This window comes from Mesoplodon mirus, assembly GCF_964341445.2.
Source record: "Mesoplodon mirus genome assembly, chromosome: 7".
NCBI lineage: Eukaryota > Metazoa > Chordata > Mammalia > Artiodactyla > Ziphiidae > Mesoplodon > Mesoplodon mirus.
In genome coordinates this window covers 101,183,688-101,198,884 of record NC_138983.1, presented here as the reverse complement: position 1 = coordinate 101,198,884, position 15,197 = coordinate 101,183,688, and the positions used below count along the sequence as shown (strand labels likewise).

Below are 15,197 nucleotides of genomic sequence, written 5' to 3'. Positions count from 1 at the left end.
CAGTGTGGTACTGGCACAAAAACAGAAAGATAGATCAATGGAACAGGATAGAAAGCCCAGAGATAAACCCACGCACATATGGTCAACTTATCTTTGATAAAGGAGGCAGGAATGTACAGTGGAGAAAGGAAAGCCTCTTCAATAAGTGGTGCTGGGAAAACTGGACCAGGACATGTAGAAGTATGAGATTAGATCATTCCCTAACACCATACACAAAAAGAAGCTCAAAATGGATTAAAGACCTAAATGTAAGGCCAGAAACTATCAAACTCTTAGAGGAAAACATAGGCAGAACACTCTATGACATAAATCACAGCAAGATCCTTTTGGACCCACCTCCTAGAGAAATGGAAATAAAAACAAAGATAAACAAATGGGACCTAATGAAACTTCAAAGCTTTTGCACAGCAAAGGAAACCATAAACAAGACCAAAAGGCAACCCTCAGAATGGGAGAAAATATTTGCAAATGAAGCAACTGACAAAGGATTAATCTCCAAAATTTATAAGCAGCTCATGCAGCTCAATAGCAAAAAAACAAACAACCCAATCCAAAAATGGGCAGAAGACTTAAATAGGCATTTCTCCACAGAAGATATACAGACTGCCAACAAACACATGAAAGAATGCTCAGCATCATTAATCATTAGAGAAATGCAAATCAAAACTACAATGAGATATCATCTCACACCAATCAGAATGGCCATCATCAAGAAATCTAGAAACAATAAATGCTGGAGAGGGTGTGGAGAAAAGGGAACCCTCTTGCACTGCTGGTGGGAATGTGAATTGGTACAGCCACTATGGAGAACAGTATGGAGGTTCCTTAAAAAACTACAAATAGAACTACCATATGACCCAGCAATCCCACTACTAGGCATATACCCTGAGAAAACCATAATTCAAAAAGAGACATGTACCAAAATGTTCATTGCAGCTCTATTCACAATAGCCCGGAGATGGAAAGAACCTAAGTGTCCATCATCGGATGAATGGATAAAGAAGATGTGGCACATATATACAATAGAATATTACTCAGCCATAAAAAGAAATGAAACTGAGCTATTTGTAATGAGGTGGAGAGACCTAGAGTCTGTCATACGGTGTGAAGTAAGTCAGAAAGAGAAAGACAAATACCGTATGCTAACACATATATATGGAATTAAAAAAAAAATGTCATGAAGAACCTAGGGGTAAAACGGGAATAAAGACACAGACCTACTTGAGAATGGACTTGAGGATGTGGGGAGGGGGAAGGGTAAGCTGTGACAAAGCGAAAGAGAGGCATGGACATATATACACTACCAAATGTAAGGTAGATAGATAGTGGGAAGCAGCCGCAGAGCACAGGGAGATCAGCTCTGTGCTTTGTGACCGCCTGGAGGGGTGGGATGGGGAGGGTGGGAGGGAGGGAGATGCATGAGGGAAGGGATGTGGGAACAGACGTATATGTATAACTGATTCACTTTGTTATAAAGCAGAAGCTAATAAAAAATAAATAAATAAATAAATAAATAAATAAAACACAAAAAATACAAAAATAAAAATGCTCCCTGTCTCAAAGGAGTTTACAATCCCTTAAAGGAGACAGATGATTCAATAGATCAGAAATACAGATACTATGTGAACACCAGTAAAACTGCCTAATCCATAAAGAGTCGGGGGGTAGGTATGGTTGGCCAAGTTTATCAGAATTTATGATTCTAGGGCTGAATCTTGAACATGGGTAGAAGTTAACCAGGTGAGAAGCGTGGGTCACGATACTCTAAGCAGAAGAAGCTTTATGGGCAAAGGCAGAGGCTGAAAAGCACAGTGCTTAGGGGACCTACAAGCAGTTCAGCTTGCGTGGAGGCAGCATGAGATCAAAGTCTGGGCTTGTAAGTAGGAACCATGCCAAGGAGTTTGGACCTGATTCTTAGAACACTGAGAACCACTGAGAGATGTAAGCAGGTTGTGATGGGATCAGATGTAAGTTTTAGAAAGAACCCTCTAGCTGCAGGACTGAAAAGGGTTTGAAGGGAGGCAAGGCATGAAGATAACACATAGTCTCTATATAATCCATATAATAGTGTCACTAGGGTCTGAACTAAGGAGGTGGCGGTAGGGATAGAGGATACAGGTAATGAACGAGCCGTTAAAGACGCTGACGTGAGAAAGCTTGATGAGGAACTGATTCCTTGAAGAAGGTGAGAGAGAAATCAAGGATGATTCCCTGGTTTAGGGTTTGGGAGACTGGGTGGGGGGTGATGCTGGCCACTGAGCTAGGAGCAGGTTTAGAAAGATGATTTCCCTTTGGAAATGTCGGATTTCAAATGCCTGTGGAAGGCCTAGGGGAGAATGCCCAGCATGCCCAGGGCAGTTTTTTATCCCCACTCACCTCTCACATCACCTGAGGGACTCTCCCTGCCTGCCTCCAGCCTGGAAGAAGGTCCACCAGATTACTGACATCTCTGCCCTGTGGGCAAGGACCAATTTCTTTTCATTTCTGTATCCCTGCTCAGGCTTTAGCACACAGTAGGTCAACGTGTATTTGTTGAATTGCCTCAAATTTACAGAAATACACTTCTTGGGGAATGAATAAGTTGCTTTTACAGATGGAAGACCAGAAAAACAGCTATGAGCAGAAGGCCAAGGAGACACCGCAGAAAGTGCTGGAGGAGAAAATGCGTGCAGGACAGCAACTGCAGAGCAAACAGGTGTGGGGATGCTCCATAATCCTTGGGGCTGGGAACCCTGGGGCAGTCTGGGTGGCAAGGGAGCCAGCTGCACAACCCCCTGGAACCCCCAAGGCACCACCCTCTCCTCTGATCTCCCTCAGCGGTCCCTGGCCCTGGCCGAGCACAAGTGTGAAGAGTGGAAGAGCCAGTACGAGAGCCACCCCCAGCATGCAACTGTCCCCTACCCTGCCAGCCCAGTAATCATGAATGCCGTCTTCCTTCTCTTTTTTACAATGTGGTACATATGGATTTTTTAAAAATGAGATTTAACCAGCTTTTAAACCTTTCTTCTTTCTAACAATATCAGTACTCTCTGACTCTCCAAATGCGCCTTTTCAAGTGGATTTAATTTATGGAAAAATCACCCTTCATACTTTCCCTTTCTTTTTTAAACCTCCCCATGGTAGTGTAATGTAGTAGAAGGAGATTTGGCCTGGGAGTTTGGACACCAGGGTTCTAGCGGCAGTAACCCACAGTTACACACGTTATATTATTAAAGAAAAAAGTAACTTACAGAAGTGTATGAGGCCATTATGCACGTACACACAAATATATATTCACTCATATATCCATAAAAAAGTACTCTGGAAGGTTCTATAAAATGTTAAAGGTGTTCATCCCAGGGTGGAGGAGATATACGTTAACTATATTACCCTCTTAAATTTTTACAGTAAATATATATTACTTTTATAATTTAAAAAGCCAAACTTTTCATTTTTAAAAACCTAAAACATGAAAGAAAACTGGAAAACCAACAAAATTAAAACAATCCCTAAGTCTGAGGCAATGATTTTTGTATCCGAGTACAAGTGATGAATGAAAATACTAAGAATGGTGTGTGACACCTTAAAGTATAGAAAAAAATACAGTAAGGCAAGTAGGCATTAAGATAATAGAATATAAAAAGTTACCCAGATATATGCAGACAATGGACTACTATTCCAGTAATAAAAAGAAATGAATTACTAATATGAGCTACACGGATGAGTCACAACAACATGAGGAGCCAAAGAAGCCACGTGCAACAGGGTACTTATTGTATGCTTCCATTCATATGAATTTCTAGAATAGGAAACACTAATACATAGTGAAAGAAAGCATGTCAGTGGTTGCCTGATGCCAGGCCTGGGAAACTGACTGTAAAAGGACAAGAAGGAACTTTTTGCAGGTATTGGAAGTGTTCTGTATCTTGACTTTGGCGATGACAATATAGATATACACATTTGTCAAAACTTATCAAATTACATGCTTAAAATGGGTACACCTTGTTGAATGTAATTCATACTTCAATAAAGTTGATTTTAAAGTTAAATTAAAAGTCACCTATGGGGACTTCCCTGGTGTCACAGTGGTTACAGAATTCGCCTGCTAATGCAGGGGACGTGGTTTCAAGCCCTAGTCTGGGGAGATCCCACATGCCGCCGAGCAACTAAGCCCGTGCGCCACAACTACAGAGCCTGTGCTCTACAGCCCGTGAGCCACAACTACTGAGCCCGTGTGCCACAACTACCGAAGCCCACGTGCCTAGAGCCCATGCTCCACAACAAGAGAAGCCACCACAGTGAGAAGCCGGCGCACTGCAACAAAGACACAATGCAGCCAAAAATAAATAAATTAATAATAATTTTTAAAAAAATAGTCCCCTAGACGTCTGAGTGAGACAGAGTTCCTTTAAGCTTTCAGTCCCAGCTCTTCTCTGAAGCCTCCCCTCATTCACCCTGGCAGCATGTGACCACTGTGCATCTCTTTAACACCTTATATTTATCGGTTCCATTCAGATTTGATGCTTGAAAAGTTTTGTATATTTTATGTCTATCTTCCATTCAACTTGGTTCCTCTAAGGCAGGAACAATAATCTCTTTCATAAATTGAGACCATTACAAAAACAGAATTATGTTCCCTTTCCTCCCAATCAGGGGAATTTGAAGTAGGATTGATGAAATCCTGGAAATCATAAGCAAAAATGTCATTTCTGCATTTTTATGGCCACAGGGTCCTGTGTTTTCATCAGATTCTTGAAGATATCACAGAGCCCAACAATGTTAAGAACCTCTGCTTTGAATCCATGTGCTTTCACCCAGCTCTGTGGTACAAGGCACCCTGCCCCTGGGGCAATCTGTCTGTGGTCCCTGCAAAGATGATAAACCCACATCAAAGACACTTACTCTTCTGCATGTCAGTGGACTCTACTGCCATCTCTTCCTCCACAATGACGTCACTATCGCCATCTTCAAGATTCATTTCTGTCTCATCTAGAACACTGTCTTCTTCCTCTTCCTCCTCCTCATCTTCCTTGGAGACATCCTTTAATGTGGCAAGTAGTCTGTTGTAACCAGAAACTTGTTCTGGTTCACTCTATGCTTCACTTTCAGAACTTGAAGTATCTATAAACTCTCTGACTAAAAGGAAAATGGGGATTTTAAAAACAAAACTTATACTGTTCTTGTTGCTACCCCACGACTATCATCAGGCCCACAGTGGAACCAAGTTCAGACTTTTCTAAATAAAAACTAGCTTTTCTGCAAATATGCAACCCTATCTATTCAACCAGACCTAGCACCAAATTTGTTTAAAACAGCTAATCTAGCTATGATTCTAGAAGCGCTTCCTCTTCTTTGAACTGCTCATGTTCCACATGGGAAGACAGCAAACTAAACACATGGAGCTTTAGGTTATAAGGCGATCTAACCTATGTGTCAGACATTTGGCACCTTTAAAGGAGCAACAGGAAAACTTACAACAAAAAAGTGTACTTTATTTCTGAGTCTGTGGTAATGAAATAAGACCTTTGATGATTTTGCACTCTATTTTATGTTAAGCAAACATGACATTCCCTCTGAGGATTCACCAAGAGCCCTCTGGTAAGCCTCCTTAACAGGTTCTAACAGGCTAATCTCTCAGGACAGTTTCATACTTTATACGATATTAGTTATCACAATGGCATTTTAACAGACATCTGCACTTAAAACTAAGCAATATTACTAAAATATAGCTTACATCTAAAATCAAAGAGAGTGGAAATGTAGCCAAACTTTAGTACCATATATAATCTTAAAAGTAACAGTCCAGAATCTACTATCATAAAGAAGGTATAAAGCATTACCAGTTGACAAGTCTGTGGTTTTGCTTCCTTTCTGGAAACCCTGAGAAGAAACAGGCAATGTTAAACTTTAACTACTAGTATGTAGCAATTAGGAAAAGTCTAATGATACAACTTTAAATGAACATGGCAGACTATACCGTTATAAATACATTATATCTATTGTCAAGTAAAAACTCCATATGCATTTGGACAGGTTTTGGAAGGATATGCCAAATAGATAATAAGAGACGAATGAAAAAGTCTAACAAGACCACATGACAAATACTACAGTCACACAGTAACAGGCTCTCATCCAAAAGATGGGAAATTTTGGCAAATAAAAGCCCTCGGGGTTCACCTTTTCTAGCAAGTTTCTTAAGTAGACTATCCCTCTAACTGTTGATAAAGCAGCCCAAAGGGGTGGGTTGAGCACTAAGATCATAACTGAGAGTCTGGACACTTAGAGAGGAACCCACAACTACCCAAACATTAGTTTCCTCATGGTCATTGAATAGATAGGTGATGTCGAGGGTCCCAAGCAATTTTTTTTTCATTTTTTTTAACTTATTTAATTTATTTATTTTTGCCTGCTATGGGTCTTCGTTGCTGCGCCCGGGCTTTCTCTAGTTGCGGCGAGAGGTGGCTTCTCTTGTTGCGGAGCAGGGGCTCTAGGCTCGCGGGCATCAGTAGTTGCACCACCCTGGCTCAGTAGTTGTGGCTCGCGGGCTCTGGAGTGCAGCCTCAATAGTTGTGGCGCACGGGCTTACTTGCACCGCGGCATGTGGGATCTTCCCGGACCAGGGCTCGAACCCCTGTCCCCTCCGTTGGCAGGCGGATTCTTAACCACTGCACCACCAGGGAAGCCCCCAAGCAATTCTTTAAAAACATATAAAACGGGGCTCCCCTGGTGGCGCAGTGGTTGAGAGTCTGCCTGCCAATGCAGGGCACACGGGTTCGAGCCCTGGTCTGGGAGGATCCCACATGCCGCGGAGCAACTGGCCCCGGGAGCCACAATTACTGAGCCTGTGCGTCTGGAGCCTGTGCTCCGCAACAAGAGAGGCCGCGATAGTGAGAGGCCCGCGCACCGCGATGAGGAGTGGCCCCCACTTGCCGCAACTAGAGAAAGCCCTCGCACAGAAACGAAGACCCAACATAGCCATGAATAAATAAATAAAAATTTAAAAAAAAACATATAAAACGAACACAAGCTTATAAAATCTCTGCCCAGTCGCCACACAGGAGGCGTGCCGTCTAGCATCAAACTACAGGCTCAACAAAGGGTAGGAAGACCGGCGAAGAACCCCATCTCAGGCGGGAAGCCGCCAGGATCCCCGGGCGAGCTAGGCCGGCGCTGGGGCAGCGTGGCACGCGGCGGGAGCTGCCCTGTCACTACCCCCGGGGCACCGGCGGACCAAACGCGGGGACACGCGGGCTCCCACCGGGAAAGGACGCCGGCAGGGCCGGTCCCAGCCTTGCCTCTCCATACCTGTCATAGAAGGGATGCTCCTCGCCGAAATCCCTTAGATGCTTCTTCTGCTTTTTAGTTAGGGAGTCGAGCAGCTGGCTCTGGCTCCGGCGCCGGCGCCGGCTCCCGCGTTTGCCCATGGGGAAGACGTCAAGTCAGCCAACCTCCAAGAATCGCGTTTTTCACCTGGAAGTCGTCTCCTCAACCCACTCACGCGGGCTTGCCAACGGCGCTTTACGGCGGAAGCAGGGTGCCGTAAAGCAGACCCGCTTTACGCCGCGCTTGTACGACAGGCGTTAGAACTTCCTGTTTCCCATTCCGCCCCCGAGCGAGGCTCTTTGGAAGCACGCGCACGCATGCGCAGCTTTTCTCTGAGCCCCGTAAGGCAGGCAGGCAGGCAGGGAGGCTTCGAGCTTCCCCAGGTGGGTAAATGGGTGGGTGTACTTTGTGCGTCTGTTTTGGCTGTGAGAATCAGCCTGCATAAACGTGTAGTAACTGAGATGGTTGAATGCAGTGCCTTTCTATTATGCCATAATACAAATACCAACTAACATTTAAGGCTGCCGGTGCATCTCAACTCATCCTCACAACAGTAAACAAATAGGCCTTGTGAATAAGCCTGATATCGGAGATGATGCTTACAAAAGGTTACACACACACTAGCAAGAGAGGAGATGGAAACCTAATTCTCTCTGATGCGACCACAGGCTTTTCCCACTAGGATCTGCCACATGCGTGTGCTGTGTGAAGAATGAGGACGCAAGGCTGAGATTCCCGCCCTTACCCTACCCCCTCATTTTCTGAAAGTATTGCAAGGGCCCTTGGTAACACATCTGTTCTGGCATTTTTCATGTTATAAAAGCAAAAACACATCCAGAGAGGTAAAGTGACTTTCCTAAATCACCCGGAGAGTCGATGTTAGAGAAAGCAGTCAAACTCAATAAAGTGTCTCAAAACTGAATTGGGGCAAATTGGGATGGAAAACTTTTAAAGGGTAAGTAACTTTTCTATATCTGGGTCGTGGTGGTGGTTACACCTGGTATACAATTACCAAAATTAATCAAACTGTACCTTTGAAATTGGTACATTTTAATGCAAGTAAATAATAATCTCAATAAACAGGTCAAAACAGCGCAACTGGACTTAATACTCTAGAGACAGGCAGAGTGTGCAGGGATACTTAAAAACCACAGGATAGGGCTTCCCTGGTGGCGCAGTGGCTGAGAGTCCGCCTGCCGATGCAGGGGACGCAGGTTCGTGCCCCGGTCCGGGAAGATCCCACGTGCCGCGAAGCGGCTGGGCCCGTGAGCCATGGCCGCTGAGCCTGCGCGTCCGGAGCCTGTGCTCCGCTCCGCAACGGGAGAGGCCACAACAGTGAGAGGCCCGCGTACCGAAAACAAACAAACAAAACAAAAACCACAGGATAAACACAGAGACACTTTTTTTCTAATAGTAACTTACAATGTCAATCATAAACCACAGAATTCACCTGAATATTTAAGGTAAAATAGGAGCCATCAAAGATAGTGTTCACTGCCTCTGCTCTTAGAGGAGTGTCTGTGAGAGAATTGGAGCTTTGTCCAATACCATGTCACACCTATAGAAGTCGCACTACAACTCTTAAAATCCTAGTTTTGTCGTTCTGGGGACCATCTACTCCTAATTAGATTCTGGGAGCTTAGGGTGGCGTACGGAGGCAAGGGGAGGGAGTATCAAGAAAATATGCAAACAGCAGGTAGTGCCAGCAGATGGCCCAGCCAAGGAACCCAGAAACAAACAGACATGTGTCTTCTGTCTCATTTCAAGATAAAAAGTACAGTCACTTACGTAAACAAAAGGCTGTTTGCAAATGTCATCATACATTCTAAGGCACCATCCACAGTATAACCTGGCTATGACAATAAAGTCATACAATGTTTTTTCTCCTCCCACCCTATTCCAAGTGCCCCAGCTTCCCTCCCCAGAGGCAACCAGTTTCTTGGTGTTCTTCCAGAGATCTGCTATAAAAAGCTATACTCTTGAGCACTTGATGTGACTCTTTACTCTCTCCTGCTTTCCATGTCATTGTAGTCCTATGGACAGGTCTAGACTGTTCCCAGGTTCAGACACAACTGTGCCCTAGCTCCACCCAAGTGCTCTCATCATTGGCTCACTGAGCCCGCTTCTGAAAATATTTATATTAGCCTTTGACAACATAAAAGGGGATGCTTTGTGAAATTTTAACCTGAGAGTTCGGAATTGAAACATATTTTTCATGTCTCCAGTGAAAGTTCTCTTAGTAAAACCCACACAAAGAAGATGCATGTGCCAACTAGTGCAGGCCCTGGGAAAATTGTAATAAAGGCAAAATTTGTTCTTCCCTTTCTTCTTCTCACGCTCAGCCCTTCCTTTTCCCTCCTGCAGGGTTTTCTTTGCCCTTTGCCCTCAGGGACTCAGTATTTTCAGGGGTAAAAACAATCCAGGAAATAATCTTTTATACTAGTTTGTAAAGAGAGGCTGATGAATTAATGTTACTTGGGTATTTTCAATTCGGGGAGACTCCCTAGGATAACGATCTCAAGGGGTGGGAGGGGGGTGGCTGTCCCTTAAGACAAGATGGTCAGAATATTCAGAAAAGTGTTAGTTTTTCTTTATTAAAAACTTTTTCTTTGGAAAATTTCAAGTATATACAAAAGTAGACAAAACAGTATAATACACTCCCATGTTCCCATCCCTCGGCTTCAATGCAAGGTATGCCCACCCACTACCCCTAACTCCCCCCCCTGTATTATTTTTGAAGCAAATCCCAGACATTGTATTATTTTATCTGTAAATATTTATTTCTAAATATCTAAAAGATAAGGGTTCTTTCTTTAACATAGCTACAATGGCACTATTTCACCTAAAAAAAAAAAGATGATAACAATTATTTAATATCATCATGTAACCAGTCAGTATTCAGATTTCTGATTGTCTCATAAATGTCTTTTTTTTTTTTTTTTACACTGTTAGTTGAACATGTTCTGCTGTTCTCTGTGTCTCTCGCGAATACATTGTGGGATTTAGAACTTTGATCAGATTTCATTATAGCTGATATTTTAGACTTCCATCAGGAGGCGTATACCGTCTGGTTGTCTTTCATTTTGTGATGTTACCAGTCATTGGTAGTCAATGTCTAAATTCGTGAATTCATTAGAGGTCACATTCTAATTCTCTCATGAGGTGATATTCTAATTCTATCATTTCTTCTTCACTTACTTGCTGGACTATTTCTATGAAAGCAAGCTTTTCCTTCCCCTAAATTTTGCTTACCCAGTGGTACTGTTTGTATAGGAAAAGCAGAAGAAATGCTTGATTCTCTCCCTTCATTTACTAATTTTCAACACAAGGAGTCAATTCACTGGATCTTCTCAGGTTGACCAATCAAGTTTTTTTTTTAATTTTTAGTATCATTATGAACTCATGGAATTATACAAATTGATGTGTTTTAATCCCTTGCAAGTATTATGGTGTACATGATTTGAAAGAGCTTATTTGACATATAGTGATGTATTTGAAAAGACAAACTATGTCCTAATACAAACCACAGGAAGTAAACAGGAGTCTATCTGAGATTCTCAACAGAGCAGGAATGGGAAGGTGGGGAAGGAGCACAATTTGAGGATACAGATCAGATGCTGGGGAAGTTTGAGTTTTGAAATTTATGTGATAATATAAGTGGTAACAAGGGCACATGTGTTCAAGATATGTTGACAGGGAGCCATAAATAATCCAAAGGTATGACTCTCTAATTATGAAAGCTCCGACACCTCAGCTACTGATTTGGGAAGATTCTGGGGAAGGTGTGTGTGCACCCACACATCTGTCTCCTCCTAGATGCCTCAAATCAGACAGTCTCCTCCACCACATGTAAGCATACATGTCTGTATACACCCCAAAGCCATCCAGCCTCTTCCTGAGCGTGCTGGCAGAAATCAGTCTCTCGCTACCTGTATAATGAAATGAGCTTGTTTATTCATTAAAAAAAATGTACTAAACACCACGTGCCAGGTGCTGTGCTAGTAGCTGAGGCTGGGGGAAAGAATAAGATCCATTCCAGCCTCTTCAAGGAGCCCTCAGCCTCATCCAAGTATGGATAAGTATGCAGACTCTTACGATACACTGTGATAAATGCTAAACTGATAGATGCTGGGTGCTAAGGAAGCAGCTCAGTCAGAGTTTTGGTGCTGCTGGGGGTTGGGGGCCGGTGGGGGAGGGTCATCTGCTGCCTTTGAGCGTTTGTCAGCCTGTCACGCTCATTGAACATCGGTATTGAACTTGAGATTAATCTAGATTCTAGATTTTAGGCTGTATGAGTTGTTTCAGCTGACTTCATGAACAGCATGTGTGTGTGTTCAAGACAGGGTATGAGGGATATAGGGCAACAGGAAATTAGAGAGCTGGGTAGTCATCGGATTCCACAGCGTTTATTGTGTAAGGAGCAATGAGTTTTCTAGGTGGAACATGTTTTAGATAACGAGATTATGTCTGAAAAGAGAAAAGCTTTGTAATGTATTTCAATGCACTCTACATAACTTGAAAATGCAAAACACTATTATATATAGTGCCTACACTTTCTATTCATCTGTACCCAGAAGAACTATCCATTGTCAAACCCAGAGCCTGGCATAGAGTGACCTGTAATAATTATGTTTCCTCAAGCTTATCAGAGGTTGTTTTATATTAGGCCTAGCCTAAAACTGAAATATTTTATCAGATTATATTCACCTGACTGAGAACAAGGCTAAAATGCTACACTAGAGGGGATAAAGTTTTACCTCCCTCTCTCTAGTGGAATGTTGGTGTAACTACATTCTGTTTTTCACATTTTTCTGGCAGAGGCTTAGCAGGCAAACCTTCATTCATTTATCAAACATTTTCTAAACAGTTACCATGTTCCTGTCATAATGTTAGGCATTAATGATTTAAAAAGCTCAGACCTCAGGCTTTCCCCTTGAAAGACCTCATAGTCTAGTTGGGGGAGACAAAGCAATTAACAAATAATTATGTTGTCATGGGCTAGATTAGAAGGGTGTCTACAAAGGGTTTTAGGAACCCAGAAGATAAAGAAGCTCCTCTTGCTGTGGAGGAGAGAGGAAAGGTCATGGGGAGTTGCACAGAGGATGCACTGAGTCAGGGTTTCCTGGGAAAGAAGGTTCCAGGGAGAGGGAATAGCATGAGCAAGGTGGAAAGATGTGTTTGGAGAACTGTCTGTGGACCCTGTTGCTGAGGTGGGTGGGTGGGAGTAGAGAGGTTGGAGAGACGGACAGGTGAGGATTCAGCCCACTAAAGGCCTTGCATGCCTTGTTGGGGCATTGAGGCCCAATCCCATGTAAGGTGAGGAACCCTTAAAGGATTTCAAGCAAGGGGGTTATGTGAACCGATTTGGACTTCAGCGAAATCACAGTGATGTCTGTATGGGTGACAAGGACATTAAATCTTCCTTTCCGACGACTTCCTGGAGCAGCCGATTCGCTACTGATGCTGCCCACCTCCAAAAGACTTTGGAGACTTTTTCATGTTTTGTTTGTTTGTTTATTTGTTTTCGGTACGCAGGCCTCTCACTGTTGTGGCCTCTCCCGTTGCGGAGCACAGGCTCCGGACGCGCAGGCTCAGCGGCCATGGCTCACGAGCTTAGCCGCTCCGCGGCACGGGGGACCTTCCCAGACCTGGGGCACGAATCTGCGTCCCCTGCATCGGCAGGCGGACTCTCAACCACTGCGCCACCAGGGAAGCCCTATCCTGTGGTTTTTAAGTATCCCTGCACACTCTGCCTGTCTCTAGAGTATTAAGTCCAGTTGCGCTGTTTTGACCTCTTTGTTTATTGAGATTATTATTTACTTGCATTAAAATGTACCAATTTCAAAGGTACAGTTTGATTAATTTTGGTAATTGTATACCAGGTGTAACCACCACCACGACCCAGATATAGAAAAGTTACTTACCCTTTAAAAGTTTTCCATCCCAATTTGCCCCAATTCAGTTTTGAGACACTTTATTGAGTTTGACTGCTTTCTCTAACATCGACTCTCCGGGTGATTTAGGAAAGTCACTTTACCTCTCTGGATGTGTTTTTGCTTTTATAACATGAAAAATGCCAGAACAGATGTGTTACCAAGGGCCCTTGCAATACTTTCAGAAAATGAGGGGGTAGGGTAAGGGCGGGAATCTCAGCCTTGCGTCCTCATTCTTCACACAGCACACGCACGTGGCAGATCCTAGTGGGAAAAGCCTGTGGTCGCATCAGAGAGAATTAGGTTTCCATCTCCTCTCTTGCTAGTGTGTATGTAACTTTTTGTAAGCATCAGCTTTCTCATCTCCGATATCAGGCTTATTAACAAGGCCTATTTGTTTACTGTTGTGAGGATGAGTTGAGATGCACCGGCAGCCTTAAATGTTAGTTGGTATTTGTATTATGGCATAATAGAAAGGCACTGCATTCAACCATCTCAGTTTATGCAGGCTGATTCTCACAGCCACGCCTGTTGTACAAGCGCGACGTAAAGCGGGTCTGCTTTATGGCACCCTGCTTCCGCCGTAAAGCGCCGTTGGCAAGCCCGCGTGAGTGGGTTGACGAGACGACTTCCAGGTGAAAAACGCGATTCTTGGAGGTTGGCTGACTTGACGTCTTCCCCATGGGCAAACGCGGGAGCCGGCGCCGGCGCCGGAGCCAGAGCCAGCTGCTCGACTCCCTAACTAAAAAGCAACAGAAGCATCTAAGGGATTTCGGCGAGGAGCATCCCTTCTATGACAGGTATGGAGAGGCGAGGCTGGGACCGGCGCTGCCGGCGTCCTTTCCCGGTGGGAGCCCGCGTGTCCCCGCGTTTGGTCCGCCGGTGCCCCGGGGGTAGTGACAGGGCAGCTCCCGCCGCGTGCCACGCTGCCCCAGCGCCGGCCTAGCTCGCCCGGGGATCCTGGCGGCTTCCCGCCTGAGATGGGGTTCTTCGCCAGTCTTCCTACCCTTTGTTGAGCCTGTAGTTTGATGCTAGACGGCACGCCTCCTGTGTGGCGACTGGGCAGAGATTTTATAAGCTTGTGTTCGTTTTCTATGTTTTTAAAGAATTGCTTGGGGGCTTCCCTGGTGGCGCAGTGGTTAAGAATCCGCCTGCCAACGGAGGGGACAGGGGTTCGAGCCCTGGTCCGGGAAGATCCCACATGCCGCGGTGCAAGTAAGCCCGTGCGCCACAACTATTGAGCCTGCACTCCAGAGCCCGCGAGCCACAACTACTGAGCCAGGGTGGTGCAACTACTGATGCCCGCGAGCCTAGAGCCCCTGCTCCGCAACAAGAGAAGCCACCTCTCGCCGCAACTAGAGAAAGCCCGGGCGCAGCAACGAAGACCCATAGCAGGCCAAAATAAATAAATTAAAGAAGTTAAAAAAAATAAAAAAAGAATTGCTTGGGGGCTTCCCTGGTGGCGCAGTGGTTGAGAGTCTACCTGCCAATGCAGGGGACACGGGTTCGTGCCCCGGTCTGGGAGGATCCCACATGCCGCGGAGCGGCTGGGCCCGTGGGCCATGGCCGCTGAGCCTGCGCGTCCGGAGCCTGTGCTCCGCAACGGGAGAGGCCACAACAAGAGGCCCGCGTAGCGCAAAAAAAAAAAAAAAAAAAAAAAAAAAAAAAAGAATTGCTTGGGACCCTCGACATCACCTATCTATTCAATGACCATGAGGAAACTAATGTTTGGGTAGTTGTGGGTTCCTCTCTAAGTGTCCAGACTCTCAGTTATGATCTTAGTGCTCATCCCACCCCTTTGGGCTGCTTTATCAACAGTTAGAGGGATAGTCTACTTAAGAAACTTGCTAGAAAAGGTGAACCCCGAGGGCTTTTATTTGCCAAAATTTCCCATCTTTTGGATGAGAGCCTGTTACTGTGTGACTGTAGTATTTGTCATGTGGTCTTGTTAGACTTTTTCAT

General features: G+C 44.6%; 2 protein-coding genes and 1 pseudogene across 3 annotated transcripts in view; 2 read left to right on the top strand and 1 right to left on the bottom strand.

Moving 5' to 3' along the window:
• The window catches only part of LOC309808090 (BCL-6 corepressor-like), a gene marked incomplete at its 5' end in the record, with an annotated part of 30,283 nt that extends 22,880 nt beyond the window's left edge, over window positions 1-7,403 (bottom strand). Inside the window, 1 exon segment of the mRNA XM_082628092.1 lies at window positions 7,285-7,403. Within this exon segment, the coding sequence (XP_082484218.1) occupies window positions 7,285-7,403 (119 nt within the window).
• LOC309808912 (centrosomal protein of 78 kDa-like) overlaps window positions 1-15,197 on the top strand; it is an 823,590-nt pseudogene that overhangs the window by 750,121 nt on the left and 58,272 nt on the right. The gene's annotated exons all lie outside the window — the stretch shown is intronic.
• Window positions 13,917-15,197, top strand: part of LOC309808089 (BCL-6 corepressor-like) — a gene marked incomplete at its 5' end in the record, with an annotated part of 30,407 nt that continues 29,126 nt past the window's right edge. The window contains 1 exon segment of the mRNA XM_082628091.1: window positions 13,917-14,035. Within this exon segment, the coding sequence (XP_082484217.1) occupies window positions 13,917-14,035 (119 nt within the window).